Source organism: Schistocerca nitens, chromosome 1 (genome assembly GCF_023898315.1).
Source record: "Schistocerca nitens isolate TAMUIC-IGC-003100 chromosome 1, iqSchNite1.1, whole genome shotgun sequence".
Classification (NCBI taxonomy): Eukaryota; Metazoa; Arthropoda; class Insecta; order Orthoptera; family Acrididae; genus Schistocerca; species Schistocerca nitens.
This window is the reverse complement of record NC_064614.1, coordinates 590,026,002-590,042,990: the sequence shown is the minus strand read 5'-3', so window position 1 is coordinate 590,042,990 and position 16,989 is coordinate 590,026,002. Positions and strand designations below refer to the sequence as shown.

At 38.6% G+C, this 16,989-nt stretch overlaps 1 protein-coding gene across 12 annotated transcripts in view; it reads right to left on the bottom strand.

Moving 5' to 3' along the window:
- The window catches only part of LOC126255653 (serine/threonine-protein kinase MARK2), a 301,860-nt gene that overhangs the window by 120,298 nt on the left and 164,573 nt on the right, over positions 1-16,989 (bottom strand). For all 12 annotated transcript variants that reach the window (XM_049955420.1, XM_049955424.1, XM_049955426.1 and 9 more), the window contains 2 exons: positions 14,425-14,561; positions 3,930-3,986 (listed from right to left, as the gene is read on the bottom strand). In XM_049955420.1, the coding sequence (XP_049811377.1) occupies positions 3,930-3,986; positions 14,425-14,561 (194 nt within the window). The remainder of the gene's footprint in view (positions 1-3,929; positions 3,987-14,424; positions 14,562-16,989) is intronic.

The following is a 16,989-nucleotide window of genomic DNA, read 5'->3' as shown; positions in this document are numbered from 1 at the left end:
AGAACAGTTGACTTACAGTGGATGTACATTAGAAGTATGAATACTAGTTTAGTTATCACCTAAAATGGGACAAAGGAGTACATAAATGCAGGTTCCATCATATGCAAATAAAAGGCACCTTCTCCAAGATATACAAAACTAAAAACTAAGGTCCTGTGTGGAAACAGTTAACATTAGTGCAGTAGGCAAATGAATTAATGAAGCTTGAATTACATATTAACAGTGTCACTAATGAATTACAAACATATTTGGTGAATTCATTACTGAATCCAAAATCAGCTATTTTAATGTTCATTTCGCTATCCAACAACAAATTCTCAGTACAAAATTTAAATCAATTAATAAGCACCTTACAATTTACATCACAGAATGCAACAGCAATATTTACCTGAAAACTGAATAAAGGCAAATTAAGTGAACAAAACAGTCACTTGGTACAATAATGAAGATTAAGCTATGATGGGTCAAGTGAACTATAGTCTTTTCTGGACAATGCACACAGAAGAGGAACTCTTTCGCAATGCTGAGTTTCTATGTTCTGACAATGCTTAACAGTATCAGTACCAGTTCCCAGAGTGACACATAAGTTACAAACTAACAACTGGTCAACAGGTATAACAAAAAACATTTGATCATAATGGCATATTTTTGATAGAGAAATACCGCCTCTAGCACAGGAACAGACAGAAGTGGGGGTGTAGGGTACAGGGAAATCCAAATTAGGACTGCAAAGGCAAGAGAAGAGAAATTAAGGTCTTATGGGCATATAGACAATTTAACCCCACACTCCATTTGCGAGTGGCCCATGAAAGGGAATGGGTAGTGGTGGTAGAAAGTATCTTTTTCCACACACAGTACAGAGGATTGCAAAGTATGTATGTTTATGTAAAACGGCGTGTGAATGATTACTGATAGAAGAAAAGCTGAAAGTTTAGTGAATTTTTGTTTTTCCATTGTTGCTGTAAGCAAGCAAAAGATTTGCAAAAACAGAAATTGGATACTGTGAAATACAGGGGCTACACATAATCTATATAGCATAATGAACAAAGGAAGGAAGAACTGGGTTTCACATCATATGGATCACAAGCACGGACTGGGGGTGCTTTGGATAAAAATTCAGCTGCATCCTTTCCCAAGGAACCACAAGCCTACAGCGATTTAGAAAAATCACAGATAACATAAATCTTATGACCACACATCACCACAATAGTACATGGTCACCCAGCATGTTGGCTGAATCTTGACAATTATATGCCAAGAGCAAATTCAATGTTAAAAATATGATTCAAGCCAATGTTCTTACCCGCAAACAGACACACTTTAAACTAAAATATTTCGGTCTTTTATAAAGCACTGGCTTTTTGATTGTATGGTACAAAGTTGTTATAAACATAATGGATGGCCTGCCTTCCATCTTTTAAGTATCATGTCACTTCATTTAGTCCATTTCCAGAGTTGTGTACAACAACAATTGATCCATACGTTTTTCATCCTTCATGTAGTCTGTCAGGAAATATAAGACTAAAATATTATTGTTTGGACTAAAGTTACTTGCCCAAAACCCTTTTCAACATCGTTCTTTCACTGTATGTTTCTACAGTCTGGAGAGAGAAAGACCGGGGGGGGGGGGGGGCAGAGGGAGGGGGAGGGAGAGATTAATAAGAAAGGATATCATGCAACAAAATCAACAAAACTTACAGTACTTATAAAAGTGCTTGCCATGTGGTACACACACACACACACACACACACACACACACACACACACACACAAAATTGCATGTCTACAAGATGGAAATTAGCACTGTTATCGATTTGGGCAGATTGTTCACACATTCAGAAAATTGGGGTATCACACTGTACAAATCGTTGCACACAAATGATCTGCAATCTGCTCCCTCTCAAACTCACAATATCAACATGGACGTTCTAGTAGCAGAACCTAATTCCAACATTAACAGCTTGTTTGCAGTTAATCTCTCATTGCTGTTGTTGTTGTTGTCATCTTTAGTCCGAGCTGGTTTGATGCAACTGTTCAGGCTTCCTGTGCAAGCCTCTTCATCTCTGGAATATCTACTGCAACCTACATCCTTCTGGATCTGCTTACTGTATTCATCTCCTGGTTTCCCTCAATGATTTTTATTCTGCCCCCCCCCCCCCCAATTACTAAACTGCTGATCCCTTGATATATCAGAATGTGTCCTATAAACTGATCCCTTCTTTCAGTTAAATTGTGCCGCGAACTTCTTGTCTCCCCAATTCCATTCGGTATCTCCTCATTAGTTATGTGATCAAACCATTTTATCTTCAACATTCTTCTATAGCACAACATTTCGAAAGCTTCTATTCTCTTCTTGTCTACTCTGTTTATCGTGCATGTTTCACTTCCATACATGGCTACACTCCAGACAAATACCTTCGGAAAAGACTTTCTAACACTGCAATCTATATTTGAATTAACAAATTTCTTTTATTCAGAAATGCATTTCTTGCCATTGCTGGTCTACATTTCATATCCCCTCTACTTCGGCCATTATCAGTTATTTTGCTACCCAAATAACAAAAAGAGTCTCATTTCCTAATCAAATTTCCTTAGGATCACCTGATTTAATTCAACTACTCTCAGTTATCTTGTTTTGCTTTTGTTGATGTTCACCTGATATCCTCCTTTGAAGACACTGTCCATTCCACTGAACTGCTCTTCCAAGTCCGTTGCTGTCTCTCACAGAATTATGATGTCATTGGCAAACCTCAAAGTTTTTATTTCTTAACCCTGAACTTGAATTCTTACTTCAAATTTTTCTTTGGTTTCTTTTACTGCTTGTTCAATGTATATATTGAATAACACCAGGAATAGACTACAACCCTGTCTCACTCCCTTCTTAACCACTCCCTCCCTTTCATGCCACTCAACTCTTATAACTGCGTCTGTTTTCTGTACAAGTTGTAAAGGTACTTTCCCTCCCTGTATTTTACTTCCATTATCTTCAGCATTTTAAAGAGAGTATTCCAATCAACAATTTCAAATGCTATAAACATAGGTTTGTCTTTTGTTAACCTATTTCCTAAGTCAAGTCTTAGGGTCAGTATTGCCTTTCGTGTTCCTACATTTCTCTGGAATCCAAAATAATCTTCCCTCGGGTCACCTTCCACCAGTTTTTTTCATTCTGCTGCAAAAGAATTCATGTTAGTACTGTGCAACCATGACTTACAGTAGAAGATAAATGGGAAGCTTTAAGAGGTAAAATATTGAAGGCAGAGAGGATCATATAGACAAAAAGACAAGGCATAGTAGAAATCTTTGGGTATCAAGAGATTTTGAATTTAACTGATGGAAGAATAAAATTTAAAAATGCAGCAAATGAAACAAGTGGAAGGGAAGACAAATGTTTAAAAAATTAGACTGAGGGAAGTGCAAAATTGCTAAGCAGGAATGGATAGAGGACAAATGTACGGATTTAGAGGGATATTTCACTAGGGGAAGAAATAGACAATGTCTACAGGAAAATTAAAGAGACTTTCGGGGAAAAAGAGAAGCAGCTGTATGGGTATCAAGAGCTCGGATGGAAAACCAGTCCTAAGCAAAGAAGGGAAAGCTGAAAGGTTGAAGGAGTATATAGACTGTCCATACAAGGGAGATGAACTATTACCTAATATCACAGAAAAGGAAATTACGTAGGTGAAGATGAGATGGGAGATAGATTCTCCAAGAAGACTTTGGCGGAGCTCTGAAAGATCAAAGTTGGGAACAGATGATATTACGGGAGAACTACTGATAGCCTTGGGAGAGCCGGCCATCTGGTGGGCAAGATATATTAGACAGACAAAGTACCCTTGAACTTCAAGAATAATGTAGTAATTCTAATTCCAAAGAAATCAGTTGCAGTTAATTTATGATCATTCCAACTAAAACTTCCCTATCATGCTTACCTTCAAATCCCTGTGGATGATTTTCTTCTGATGACAATACTGCACAGCAGAAACAATCTGGAATTACAAAAACAAAAAACAAATTGTCTTTTTATTCATTTATTGGCATTATTTTATGTATAAGCATGTGCTGATTTCTTATTTAGTACACATAGAATCTTATTCACAAAAGTAATATATATTTTTTTAACCTCAGGTGTATTAAACTAAGTTAATATATATGTTGTGTTGGTATCCCTGTGCAGTAAGGCTATTCTGTGTTATTTTATGAGCAACGCACATTTTTAACATGACCATATATTAAGAACTAACAGTCACAATTTTCTCTAGCTTAATTTAACAAGCCGTTACATACTACCTCTAAACATACAAACTCTACACACCAAAAGGGAGAAACAAGCAGGTCAGATTGGGGGAGGGAGGGGGTGTACCAAACCCCCATGCACTTCATACTAATGCAGCAGAGTTCCATTTCATTTTGATTATCACTATCATCAGTTTCCAAACAACCCACATTTATGTTTCCCTTTGCCTCTACACGAATGTGCCCACATTCAGTTAAAAGTGTTCTGGATATGGTGTCTTACATTCTTGATGATTTTTGCTATATGGGCATTAAGCTGTGGTCTTCACATGGCCTGTTCACAGAAACATGTTCTTGACCACAATGTACTGCCCAGATAACGTAAGTCATCAACAATGTAAATACTGACTGTGAAAGCCTGAATTGAATGATGTTTTTTGTTGTAAATAGTCTTCACAGGTTTGCCGCCAGATCAAGTTGTGCAAATTCTACAATATTTCCTTGGAGTAACTGTCCAACAGCTTCAGCTTCAGGTGGTTCAACCTTGCTGGTGGCTAGGTACAAATGACTGTATCCCCATGGCAATGCCCCATTTCTAGAACATACATGCGAAGAATGCACAGGTGTGGAAACAATGCAAGTGCAATGATTTGCAGATAGATGGTGCCATACTCAAATGTCCTCTGTCAAAAATCACCGAGTGGCTCTTCTGAGCGTGCACTGTACGCTGTGTCAACTAACAGTGTTACTCACTGAAGACCGTACCAGACCAATGTTATGACAGGTTTGTTAGCGAAAAATCTTGATTTCCGCATTGTGATTTAATAGCGGCCAATACAGGGTTCCAGGCTGTGCTCAGTCGAAATCCCGCAGCCCTGTTGATGAGACTATCAGCTGTACGGATATGTATTGCTTCTTAATGTTCTTTGTTGCGCTGAATCTGTTCCATTTGTTTGGATCCCAAATCTGATGTAGGTTAACATGGACCCACTGTGTTTGTCTTACTGTCCATACTGCTAACAACCAGGGGATATATCCTCTCAGAAACCATGTACTCTAAAAGTTCATAAATCCTACTGACTGAGATACACATACTGAATCTGCATGGAATAAGGTTTATAGCCTGTCAGAAATCGACCACGTCCCAATCAGGTTGACATGATGGGGAAAAAAATAATTTACTCCGCATTCCTTATTAATATAACTTCCGATTATTTCTGCCCGGTATTCACATGCCAATTTGTAAGTTTTCATTTGTTCTCTCGCTTTTTTCAATCAGGTTTTACAGTCTACTCATCTTTGGGTAGCCTACTGGCACCAGCCCTATATGTGGCAGTAACATCTATTGGTGTATGTTACAAGAACCCCACACAGTGCTTCAACTGACATCATGCTGAATACCCTTGGCAGTATTAGCAATAAGCTCTTCTGGCCACACCTTTCAGTGTGCCTGTTAGTTGCAAGGGCATGTCTGTGCCCAACTGTAACGCACACTACTGTTTCACACAATGCACTGTGGGCATGTTCTAATTAACGTCAGTACATTTTCTGCAGTGCCGAGTCTCTCTTCCTGCAGTGCCGAGTCTCTCTTCCTGCAGTGCCGAGTCTCTCTTCCTGCAGTGCCGAGTCTTTTTTTCTGCAGTGCCGAGTCTCGCAAGTTTAATTTTTAGCTTCACAGTTTTTCTCATTATAATTCAAATATATTCATCAAAACTTTACCTTGCATCATGGTGTAAGTATTTTGTTACGTATCTCTTTTGACATTTATGTTGTTTATTTTGATTGAAAGGGTTTTAGAGAGGGTACTTTACAGCATTATGTACATTGTCTCATTCATTGTAATGAGTAACGTACTCGCAAAGTGCCATATTCTCTTCTGTATTATTTGCTTTTCACTCTCAGTCTTCTGTTGCTACGGCAACAGCCAGATCATTTGAATATGCTATGATTGTGACAGCATGTTCATCCTAGCCATTAGACGTAATAGGGATTCAGTCACAATATCCAAGAAGGTGGAACCTTAATTTTAATCTTGCAAGCCCCTCTTTTTAGTTTTCTTAATTAGTTTGATACTACCCACATGGGAGTCTGCTAATCTACTCCTACAATAACTTTAAAAAAATGAGGTTTAAGTAACCACATTTCTTGGATAAGTTTAAATAGAGCCAAACCATCCAGAGATCATCACAGCTGCCTAAATTAGGACTGCTATTACAGTCTTCAAGTATTTTGCTCAATGCTGGAAATTACAGTATTTCATTGATAATGTCATCTATGATTCTTTTCCTACCTAAGGTCAAACAGATGTGGGTAGAGGTTATAATATTTCCAATGGATCTACAAGACGTTACACAGCAATATTCTGTAGACTTACACATAACTATTTAATAGGTAAAATGAGCTGTAAGTTTCTGTGTAGGCTCAGGCTTTATTAAAGCACTTCTTCATTACACAAAGAACAGTGAGATTGATATCGCATGCAGCCAAATTCTTGCCAAGGCCGCTCATCAGAAGGCTGTATGGAAAGCTGAATTGCTTAATACGCGGTGAACAATTTGGTTTCAGGTGAGGAGTGGGAACTAGAGATGCCACTGGGCTACTGAGAGTGATAGGGGAGAGGTACATGGAGGAGAAAAGGAAGATGAATGTTGTGTTCATTGATCTTGAGAAGGCTTTTGACTGCGTCAGATGGGACAAACTGGTGGAAATCCTAAGGAAACATGGAGTTGATTGGAGGGATAGAAGGCTAATTAGAAATTTATATTTGAACCAGAGAGCAAGAGCAAGAATTGGAGGTGTGATGAGTGAAGAAATTTAACTGGGAAGAGGCGTAACGCAAGGTGGTTGTTTATCACCAAGAATGTTCAAATCTATCTGGAGGAAATTATTAATGAAAGTTTTGATGGAAGAAGAGGAGTCTGTATAGGGTGTTGGAAAGTGGAGTGAATAAGATTTGCAGACGGCATGGTTGTGATGGCAGAGAGTGCAAGAGAGATGGAACAAATGTTAGATGATCCAAACACAAAATTAGAAGAATATGGAATGAAGATTAACAAGAAGAAAATGAAAAGCTACGTAACTGGAGGAAAGGGGAGAAAATGCCATATGAAAATAGGGGGAAATGAAATACAGCAAGTGAATAACTTCAATTGCTTGGGAAGTGTAATAATGGATGATATGTATTGCTCAACAGAAATTAGGAAAAGTATTGCAATGGCAAAAGAAGGATTCAAGAAGAAACAGAAATTACTTTGTGGACCACTAAACAGAGATCTGAGGAAAAGATTTGCCAAATGTTACCTATGGAGCGCTGCACTATATGGTGCAAAGACCGGGACATTGTGGAAGGAAGATGAAAGAAGATTGGAGGCACTAGAGATGTGGATATGGAGAAGAATGGAAAAAGTGAAATGAGAAGACTGAGTAAGGAGTGAAGTAGTTTTAAGAGGAGTTGGAGAAGAAAGAAACATGCTGAAAGTCATCAGAAAAAGAAAATGGAACTGGACTGGACATTGTTTGAGGAAGGACTGATTATTGAAGGAAGGAATAGAAGGAATGGTGGAGAGAAAAAGGGGAAGAGGAAAAAAGAAGGTATCAAATTCTGGACAATATTGAAGGAGACAAATATTCAGAAATGAAAAGACTGGCTATGACTAACAAAAGTGGAAGAGGCTTAACCCACGACACGACCTGCCATAAGGCAGAATACCATACTAATACTCTTCATCACAACAGTACTTTCCACTTTCCAGGGTGGTTACACCTTTCCCATCCATGAGAATTCATACCATATTTATATTAATCTACATCTACATTTATACTCTGCATGCCACCCAACAGTGTGTGGCGGAGGTCCCTTAACGTGCCACTGTCATTACCTCCCTTTCCTGTTCCAGCCGTGTATGGTTCGTGGGAAGAACGACTGCCGGAAAGCCTCCGTGTGTGCTCGAATCTCTCTAATTTTACATACGTGATCTCCTTGGGAGGTATAAGTAGGGGGAAGCAATATATTCGATACCTCATCCAAAAACGCACCCTCTCAAAACCTGGACAGCAAGCTACACCTTGATGCAGGGCGCCTCTCTTGAAGAGTCTGCCACTTGAGTTTGTTCAACATCTCCATAACGCTATCATGCTTACCAAATAACCCTGTGATGAAAGACGCCACTCTTCTTTGGACCTTCTCTATCTCCTCTGTCAACCCGACCTGGTATGGATCCGACACTGATGAGCAATACTCAGGTATAGGTCGAACGAGTGTTTTGTAAGCCATCTCCTTTGTTGATGGACTATATTTTCTAAGGACTCTCCCAATGAATCTCAACCTGGAACCTACCTTACCACCAATTAATTCTATATGATCATTCCATTTCAAATCTTTCTGTACGCATACATCCAGATATTTTACAGAAGTAACTGCTACCAGTGTTTGTTCCGCTATCATATAATCATACAATAAAGGATCCTTCTTTCTATGTATTCGCAATACATTACCTCCCTTTCCTGTTCCAGCCGTGTATGGTTCGTGGGAAGAACGACTGCCGGAAAGCCTCTGTGTGTGCTCGAATCTCTCTAATTTTCCATACGTCAGTTGCCACTCCCTGCACTAAGTGCCTATCCGCTGCAGATCTTCCTGCATTTCGCTGCAATTTTTAAATGCTGCAACTTCTCTGTATACTACTGCAACATCCTGGAAAAGCCACGTGGAACTTCTGACACAATCTACTAGGTCATTTATATATATTGTGAAAAGCAATCGTCCCATAACACTCCACTGTGGCATGCCAGAGGTTACTTTAATGTCTGTAGACATCTCTCCATTGAGAACAACATGCTGTGTTCTGTTGCCTAAAAACTCACAGCTGGTCTGATATTCCATAGGCTCTTACTTTCTTTATCAGGCGACAGTGCGGAACTGTATCGAACGCCTTCCGGAAGTCAAGGAAAATGGCATCTACCTGGGAGCCTGTATCTAATACTTCCTGGGTCTCATGAACAAATAAAGCGAGTTGGGTCTCACACGATCGCTGCTTCCGGAATCCATGTTGATTCCTACAGAGTAGATTCTGGGTTTCCAGAAATGAAATGATACGCGAGCAAAAAACATCTTCTAAAATTCTACAACAGATCGATGTCAGAGATATAGGCCTATAGTTTTGTGCATCTGCTCGACGACCCTTCTTGAAAACTGGAACTACCTGTGCTCTTTTCCAATCGTGTGGAACCTTCTCTGTTGCTCTAGAGACTTGCGGTACACAACTGTTAGAAGGGGGGCAAGTTCTTTCGCGTACTCTGTGTAGAATCGAACTGGTATCCTGTCAGGTTCAGTGGACTTTCCTCTGTTGAGTGATTTCAGTTGCTTTTCTATTCATTGGACACTTATTTCGATGTCAGCCATTTTTTCATTTGTGCGAGGATTTAGAGAAGGAACTGCAGTGCGGTCTTCCTCTGTGAAACAGCTTTGCAAAAAGGTGTTTAGTATTGCAGCTTTACGCGTGTCATCCTATGTTTCAATGCCATTATCATCCCAGAGTGTCTGGATATGCTGTTTCGATCCACTTACTGATTTAATGTAAGACCAGAACTTCCTACGATTTTCTGTCAAGTAGGTACATAGAATTTTACTTTCGAATTCACTGAACACTTCAAGCATAGCCCTCCTTGCACCAACTTTGGCTTAGCTTCTGTTTGTCTGAGAGGTTTTAGCTGCGTTTAAATTTGCAGTGAAGCTCTCTTTGCTTTCACAGTAGTTCCTAACTTTGTTGTTGAAACACGGTGGGTTTTTCCCATCCCTCAAAGTTTTACTCGGCACGTACCTGTCTAAAATGCACTATCTGCTGTGCAATCTGTGCCTAGTAATCTGTTATGATCAACTTATTAAATTTGTTATCATCCAGTAGTTTATGCTGCGCAAAGCCTGTCTTGAGACTCCATCATCTTAACATCACACCCTATGTGCATGTTGCTTCTTAAGTCAACTGTAACCAGATTTTGTTACTGTGTAGTTGGCTGTTGTTTATGTTCGCCTTCTGTAATTAACCTTTACTTTATGCTGCCACTGTGTCTGGCTGCTGGTAACTGTTCAGACAACCGGTACAGAGCTTGAGTTGCCCACAATGGGCTGTTACCGTATTTACTCCAATCTAAGCTGCACTTTTTTTCCAGTTTTTGCAATCCAAAAAACTGCCTGCAGCTTAGAATCGAGTGCAAAGTAAGCGGAAGTTCTGAAAAATGTTGGTAGGTGCCGCCACAACTAACTTCTGCCGTTGAATATATGTAGCGCTACACAGGCATGTTCTGCAGGCACAAACATAAATACTGGAGCCAAAACCTCTGTGTCAGTAAATAAATTAAAAAAAGGTGGAAGATGAGCTTTTTTCTCCTCCCCGAGTTTCGACCACTGCATTTTCATACATTATCCAATGAAGTAAATACAAATTCCGTATTGTTCATCTTCGAATGTAACAGCATTTCAATGTACTACGAAAATCCGAGTGGCAAGACTGACTGGGATGTTTGTCAATATGGCGAACTCTACATTCTGAATTTTTTCCTACCTGTGAGAAGATATGGTTGCTAATAGGAACTTTTATGAATTGTGAATCACATGCAGTATTCTCTTCACTCTAAGAATAACATGAATATAAACATTTTGCCAAGTATTCTTTCGTGTTTGCTGCTATCTCATTTAAATCCTGTCTGCCTAATAAACTACGAAACTAGAGTGAGACAACAGCAAACGCGGAAGAATATACATATGTCATGTTTATACTATTCTTATGCCTAATAGTGATACAGTCAGAAATGAAGCACGGGAACTGACTAGATTTTTAAATCTAAGATGACTAATTTTTGTGCAGAATGTAATGTACTAAAGAGACGTCTGCAAAGATTTTCAAACGGAGAAAAATTTTAGCTAAACTCTCGTTCAGAACATCATCTACCATACGCAGTCTATTATTTGGTTCTTGTTGATCATTATCAAAGAAAGCAGCAGAGTAAGTAACAACAAATAGCAGCCTCTTGTCATTGTTTCACTAATGAGACGATTCCTCTCTTTTTCTTAAAATTGTAAGCGGCGACTGGCCGTAAACACTCATTATCAGAATGCGACAAACAATGCATGACACAGTACAGTAATGCATTTTCAGCTTCGAGTGACGTAAACACCTATAACCAAGAGAATGGCACTTATCAGATCAAAGAAAAATAAGTAATCCATTCAAATCAGACGAAGCATGTGAAAAAGGAAGGGTACCCTTATAAATAGGGACGGAGCGCCTGACACACAGCAATGGCTACCTGGTGAAGCTTAACTGCCAAGCTGACGACTCGAACCAAACTACTGTAGCTGTATCAAATGGTTCAAATGGCTCTGAGCACTATGGGACTTAACATCTATGGTCATCAGTCCCCTAGAACTTAGAACTAATTAAACCTAACTAACCTAAGGACAGCACACAACACCCAGTCATCACGAGGCAGAGAAAATCCCTGACCCCGCCAGGAATCGAACCCGGGAACCTGGGCGTGGGAAGGGAGAACGCTACCGCACGACCACGAGCTGCGGACTGTAGCTGTATCATCATTCATTAGACCTAAATTGTGTCTCATATTAAAATGGACCAATTTTGTTTCGATTTGGAGGTGTGGTCTAAAACGTTTCTCTCCCCTTGAATTTCAAGTCTCAAATTTCAAGTGCAGCTTGGATTCGGGATTTCTTTTTTTTTCGCCCTTTATTTCGAGTCTCATTTTTCAGGTGTGCCTCAGATTCGAGTGCAGCTTTGATTCGAATAAATACGGTACGTGTATGTCTTGTAGGTATCTAGTTGTTCTGTAACTGTGGGAATTTCTGCACTTGCTCCAGTTTCTGGTAATGAATTTCATTCTAAAATATTCATGAAATGCATCTATCCAAGCATCAACTCACTGTAAACTCTTTCAAGGTTTAGGGTTTCAGATCTTCTGGTACATAAGGTTTTTAGTAGATCACATGGTTCCCTGGGGTTTATTGGTACATTTTTGTTCTGAGAATCATTCTGTCAGTGTGTTGTTTTGTAGGATAGCATACTATATCTGGATGGCTTAGCCTGATTAGGCTCTGGGCAGTTTGAAATACATAATTTTGTTCCAATTCACATAAGAGAATATGGGTTTCTATATTACTGTGAGTAACTGCATGCTATTGTGACAGTGATGTTGACACCTTTGTCAATTCTTTTCGTATTAGTGATTGCTTTGTTGTATGTAAATTATCCATCACTGTTGACATGCTGGTGAAGTTTATTGAGTCAGGTGCAACATCAGGTAACACATTATCCTGTTTCAAAAAGTCCCAACTGAAGATCGCTGGTTTAAAATTTTCCCTGTTTTTTGAAAATGTTTTTCACACAAATAGGTACTACCAAATACAGAGATCAAACTTGGGGCATCTGATCTTAACTCACCATATTCATCAACTGGTACACATTTATAGAACATATTCTCACATTGCATATTAATTACGTCCATCTGAACGTCAGGTGGAAGTTTCTCAATGATACAGTCAAACGTATTTTAAAATATAGAAATGTCTTCTGCATTTCCATCAATACCTGAGAGCATATCTGGAACTGTTGTTTGAGCTTGGAAAATATATCTTTTGCAAACTGTATTAGGGAATGGAGATTTCAATTCTTTTTGGAATTTTTGATAGCATGGGGAATGTGTCCGTACCACACACATTTTTACAGTTGTGACAGCATGAACTGTTTCCTCTACAAGTTATACTTTGTTAATGTTTTCTCAACTACTTTGAAAATATTTTAATCTGTAGTTATTCCACACAGACTACTCTAAGAAGCTAATTATTCAGTCACTTTGAAGTCAGCACTGACTCCTCGAATAAATAGCAGCAACTGTACAGTATCTAAGAGCCTTGTTAAGTAATTGGTTACCAATGTTGCTGCCAATATCCTCAACTCTTGAAGCAACTGTTCTCAAGGAAAGATTGATAGAATTAAACAAATCTATTTTCTCAGGACACATTTCTTCAGGTGCTACAATCAGACATGATTTAAGTAACTCACTATCAGTAAATAGTTTCCCGCCCTTGGCTAACAATGAACAATTTGTAAACTTATTTTAGTTGCAGCCGCAGTTTCATTTTTCAATCTTCCCAGTGAATTGGAAAGGAAACACTGTGGTAAATGCTTAGTCTGGTAATGCCAGAGCACATAACACACTTTTTGTACAGCTATAGTGTCACTACACAATAGGAACAATCCTTTCCCATCTAATTCAGCGACAAAATTATTTTAAGGCCACTCTACCTTAAAATAATGATGTTCAAAGTCAGCTTTTCTCTCCTTTTGTAGTTCTGATAGCAACGCAATGGAAACACAGTTGTTTTAGAAATGAGAACAAAATATTGCAGAACAGTGATACACGTGGCACTGGTAATAGTATCAACTTAAAATTGCGTGCCATCACAGTGGCAGTGTGGATGCCCGGCTTCCTCAGCAAGCTTCCTTCCTGTACACAGAAGCATCATACACATTTTTTTTTTTTTTTTTTTTGCACCATTTTCCAGGTCAACCATCAGAGTGTGTTATTCCAATTCAGCTGACATCTTACTTTCACATAATTTGCACGTTTCATTCAGTAGTATTATCCTACTTTAAATTTTTTAAGAATTTATAAATGTAAAAAATTCTTAGGTTCAGGCAGTGGGCCAGATTTGGCACCCAGGTCATAGTTTGCTGATGCCTGCTCTAGATCTACATCTACATCACAGTCCACAAGGCACCTAATGGTATGTGGCTGAGGATAGTACCACTAACTGAACACCCAACTGAGTAGTATTTGTGCACTTATGATCACGGAACAGTTATTTCATGTTTCAGACCAGTATAGATACTCTGATCAGCTAATACATATACTGTAAATGATAGGTTAGTCCTATTACTAAAGACAGAGATGCAAAAAAAGGGTCATAATTAATGACTTTACGAGATTAAATGATATAGCCAAACACACAAATTCAAGAGAACTTATACAACAAAAACAATAATAATAATAAAACCAATTAAAACAGGAGCTAAAATGCCAGTATAGAAAACTCCAATAAACAAAAATTAAAGAAAACTCAATAACAGAAACATACCTATGCACGCTTAAATTTTTTTTATATCTAATAGTAGTACATTTTACCTGTCTAAATTTGGCTCTGGCTTCTTTTTCTTTCATCCTACCATGCAGGACCAAATAGTCAAAAACTTCCCCTCCACTTGCATATTCCATCACTAAGTACAGAGTCTTTTCGGTTTCAATCACTTGAAACAATTTTACTGTAAATGAATAAAAATCCATTACACAACAAATTTCTTTAAATAAACTGAAGTACAATAATTTAAGAGAGTAAATTTACAAATTCTGTGCTGGAAAAAAACATTCCAACAGCAAAAGAAATCTTTTACACACAGACACCGGCCACAATAGGACACACAATAAGTTGATATTGAAGGTTAAAAATTTGTTCCAGACAGGGACTCAAACCCAGATTTCCTCCTCCACACAAGCAGTTGCCTTATCTGCCTTGCCCATCTGGATGCACATCCTGTCTTTCAAAGAATATTCCATTACTCTAGGAAACCATCAACTAACTTAATGAGACCAACAAGCCAGTGTAAAAGTTCTCATCAACATAAAAGAAGTAATGTTTTCAATTTTAATTACCCATTAATTGTAAATTAAATAAAGATAGGAAAGTGAAAATCAGACCAAAACTGATGGAGGACTATAGCTGAGTCACCAAAAGAAAATTCTTGACCACTTCCAACGGCAAAGTGCAATAGTTGACGTAGATGCATGCAGCAGCAATGCCAAGCCAACTGTAACTGTCAGAGACCTTCTAATGATGACTCTACTATATCCATGTTGAAAGGAAGTGGGGAAGGAAGTAAGTTGTTTGCCCTTGATAGAGCAATCAAACTGACTCTGAAAAAAATTATAAATAAATAAATAAATAAATAAAAGAATTAAAAATATGGAATTAAACATTAACATTTGCCCTACATGTTTACTACTATTACAAGGACTCAAATACAGTTAATTATGTATCACAGGAATTAACACTTCAAAATGAGGTGGTGTCATTAAGTGCTGGAGGTATCAAAAGTCAAAAGGGTAACAAATGAAGCTGTGTGGAACAAATGGGAATTAAACTGTATCTGAGGAATAAAGGATAGTGTGTTGATAAACACTGACTGGTAAATTTCAAGGCATGAAAGCATGCTCAAATTAGTTCTGAAAAGAATACCAAAGCAAGAACTGCAAAGTAAGGCGCAATGAGAAATAGCCTTAACAACTGACGATGCAGTAAATCTATTACAACCAAAGAATGGCTCACAGCAAAACATCCCCATCATGAAATTTTATCACCACAGAAGAAAGTAGGAAGAACTGTGTTGCAGGGTTCAGTAATGAAATTTGCTTCAAAGTCTGTCAACAAAGTACAGGGTGTCCCTTTCGAACCCGCACATTTCTAAGATCCAGGGGAGAAAAAATTACAGTGGATATAAAAATGAAATTGCACTATAGACTGGAACATCTCAAAGAATTTATTTAATTATCATCAATACACTTCTGTATGTGGTCCATTTTCAGTACGAAGAATATCAACTCTGTATTCAGTTTCTTGCCGTGTTATTTGTAACATGTTCTCTGTCACTGTCACAATCGATCAGTGGTACGATGTAGTAACACAGGAATATCTTCAACTTTTGTAGCACACATGAGGTCCTTCTCGAGTCCCCACAAGAAGAAATCCATCAGGGTAATGTTGGGGGAATGAGGTGTTCAGACAAATGTGTCCTCCATGTCCAATCCAGGGATTGGGTGATTTCGTATCTTGGAGCTAATGAACAGCCACTGACCAATATGACAAGAGTTCCATTTTGGTGAATAATGAAACCGGGTTGCAAGTCTTGTATCTAAGGGTACACGAACTGCTAGAACATGTCCTGATACGATGACCCATTCACTGTGTTTTCTGCAGAGAAGAATGGTCCAACTAGCCTGTCGTGAATCAGCCCACACCAGACATTTAATTTAGGGTTATCACCAACATGTTCAATGATAACGTGCAGATGTTGTTGACTCCAAAGTTGAACATTATGCTGATTAACCATTCCTGGAACATAAAAGATTGCCTCATCTCGGAATGAACGTCTTTCTAGGTAGATGGCATTCATTTCAATATGCTGCAGCAAATTATTGGCATGGTTTGTCATTTTGGATCAGAACTTGCCGAATTTGCACTCTGTAAGCATACAAAGATGCTGGTACACTGCACAATGCAATGTTGCTTGGCATACATTCAGTTGCCTAGATACCTATCAAACTGACTTACATGGGTTTCTGAGAAACACTTGTCTTACGTCCTCCACTGTCTCCTCTAAAACATTCTGGCAGTACACGTCTTAGCGTTTCAGAACACTTCTAGTTGTCAGAAACTTGTGATACCATTCCCTCATTGGTTTCATAGAAGGCGAATAACAGTCATACAACCTACAGTAATTTCTTTACACAGTAATTGGCTACTTTGTTTCTGAAAACCACCTACTGCCTGTGTGCACAACTTTGGAGTCCCATTTTCACTTCACGTGATCATGCTGAACTCTGGTGACAACAGTCTGGACATCTGACATGGGAACGTAAGTTTCTTTGACATGCTGTCGCATATGGTGCAATTTCATTATCCTATCTACAGTATTA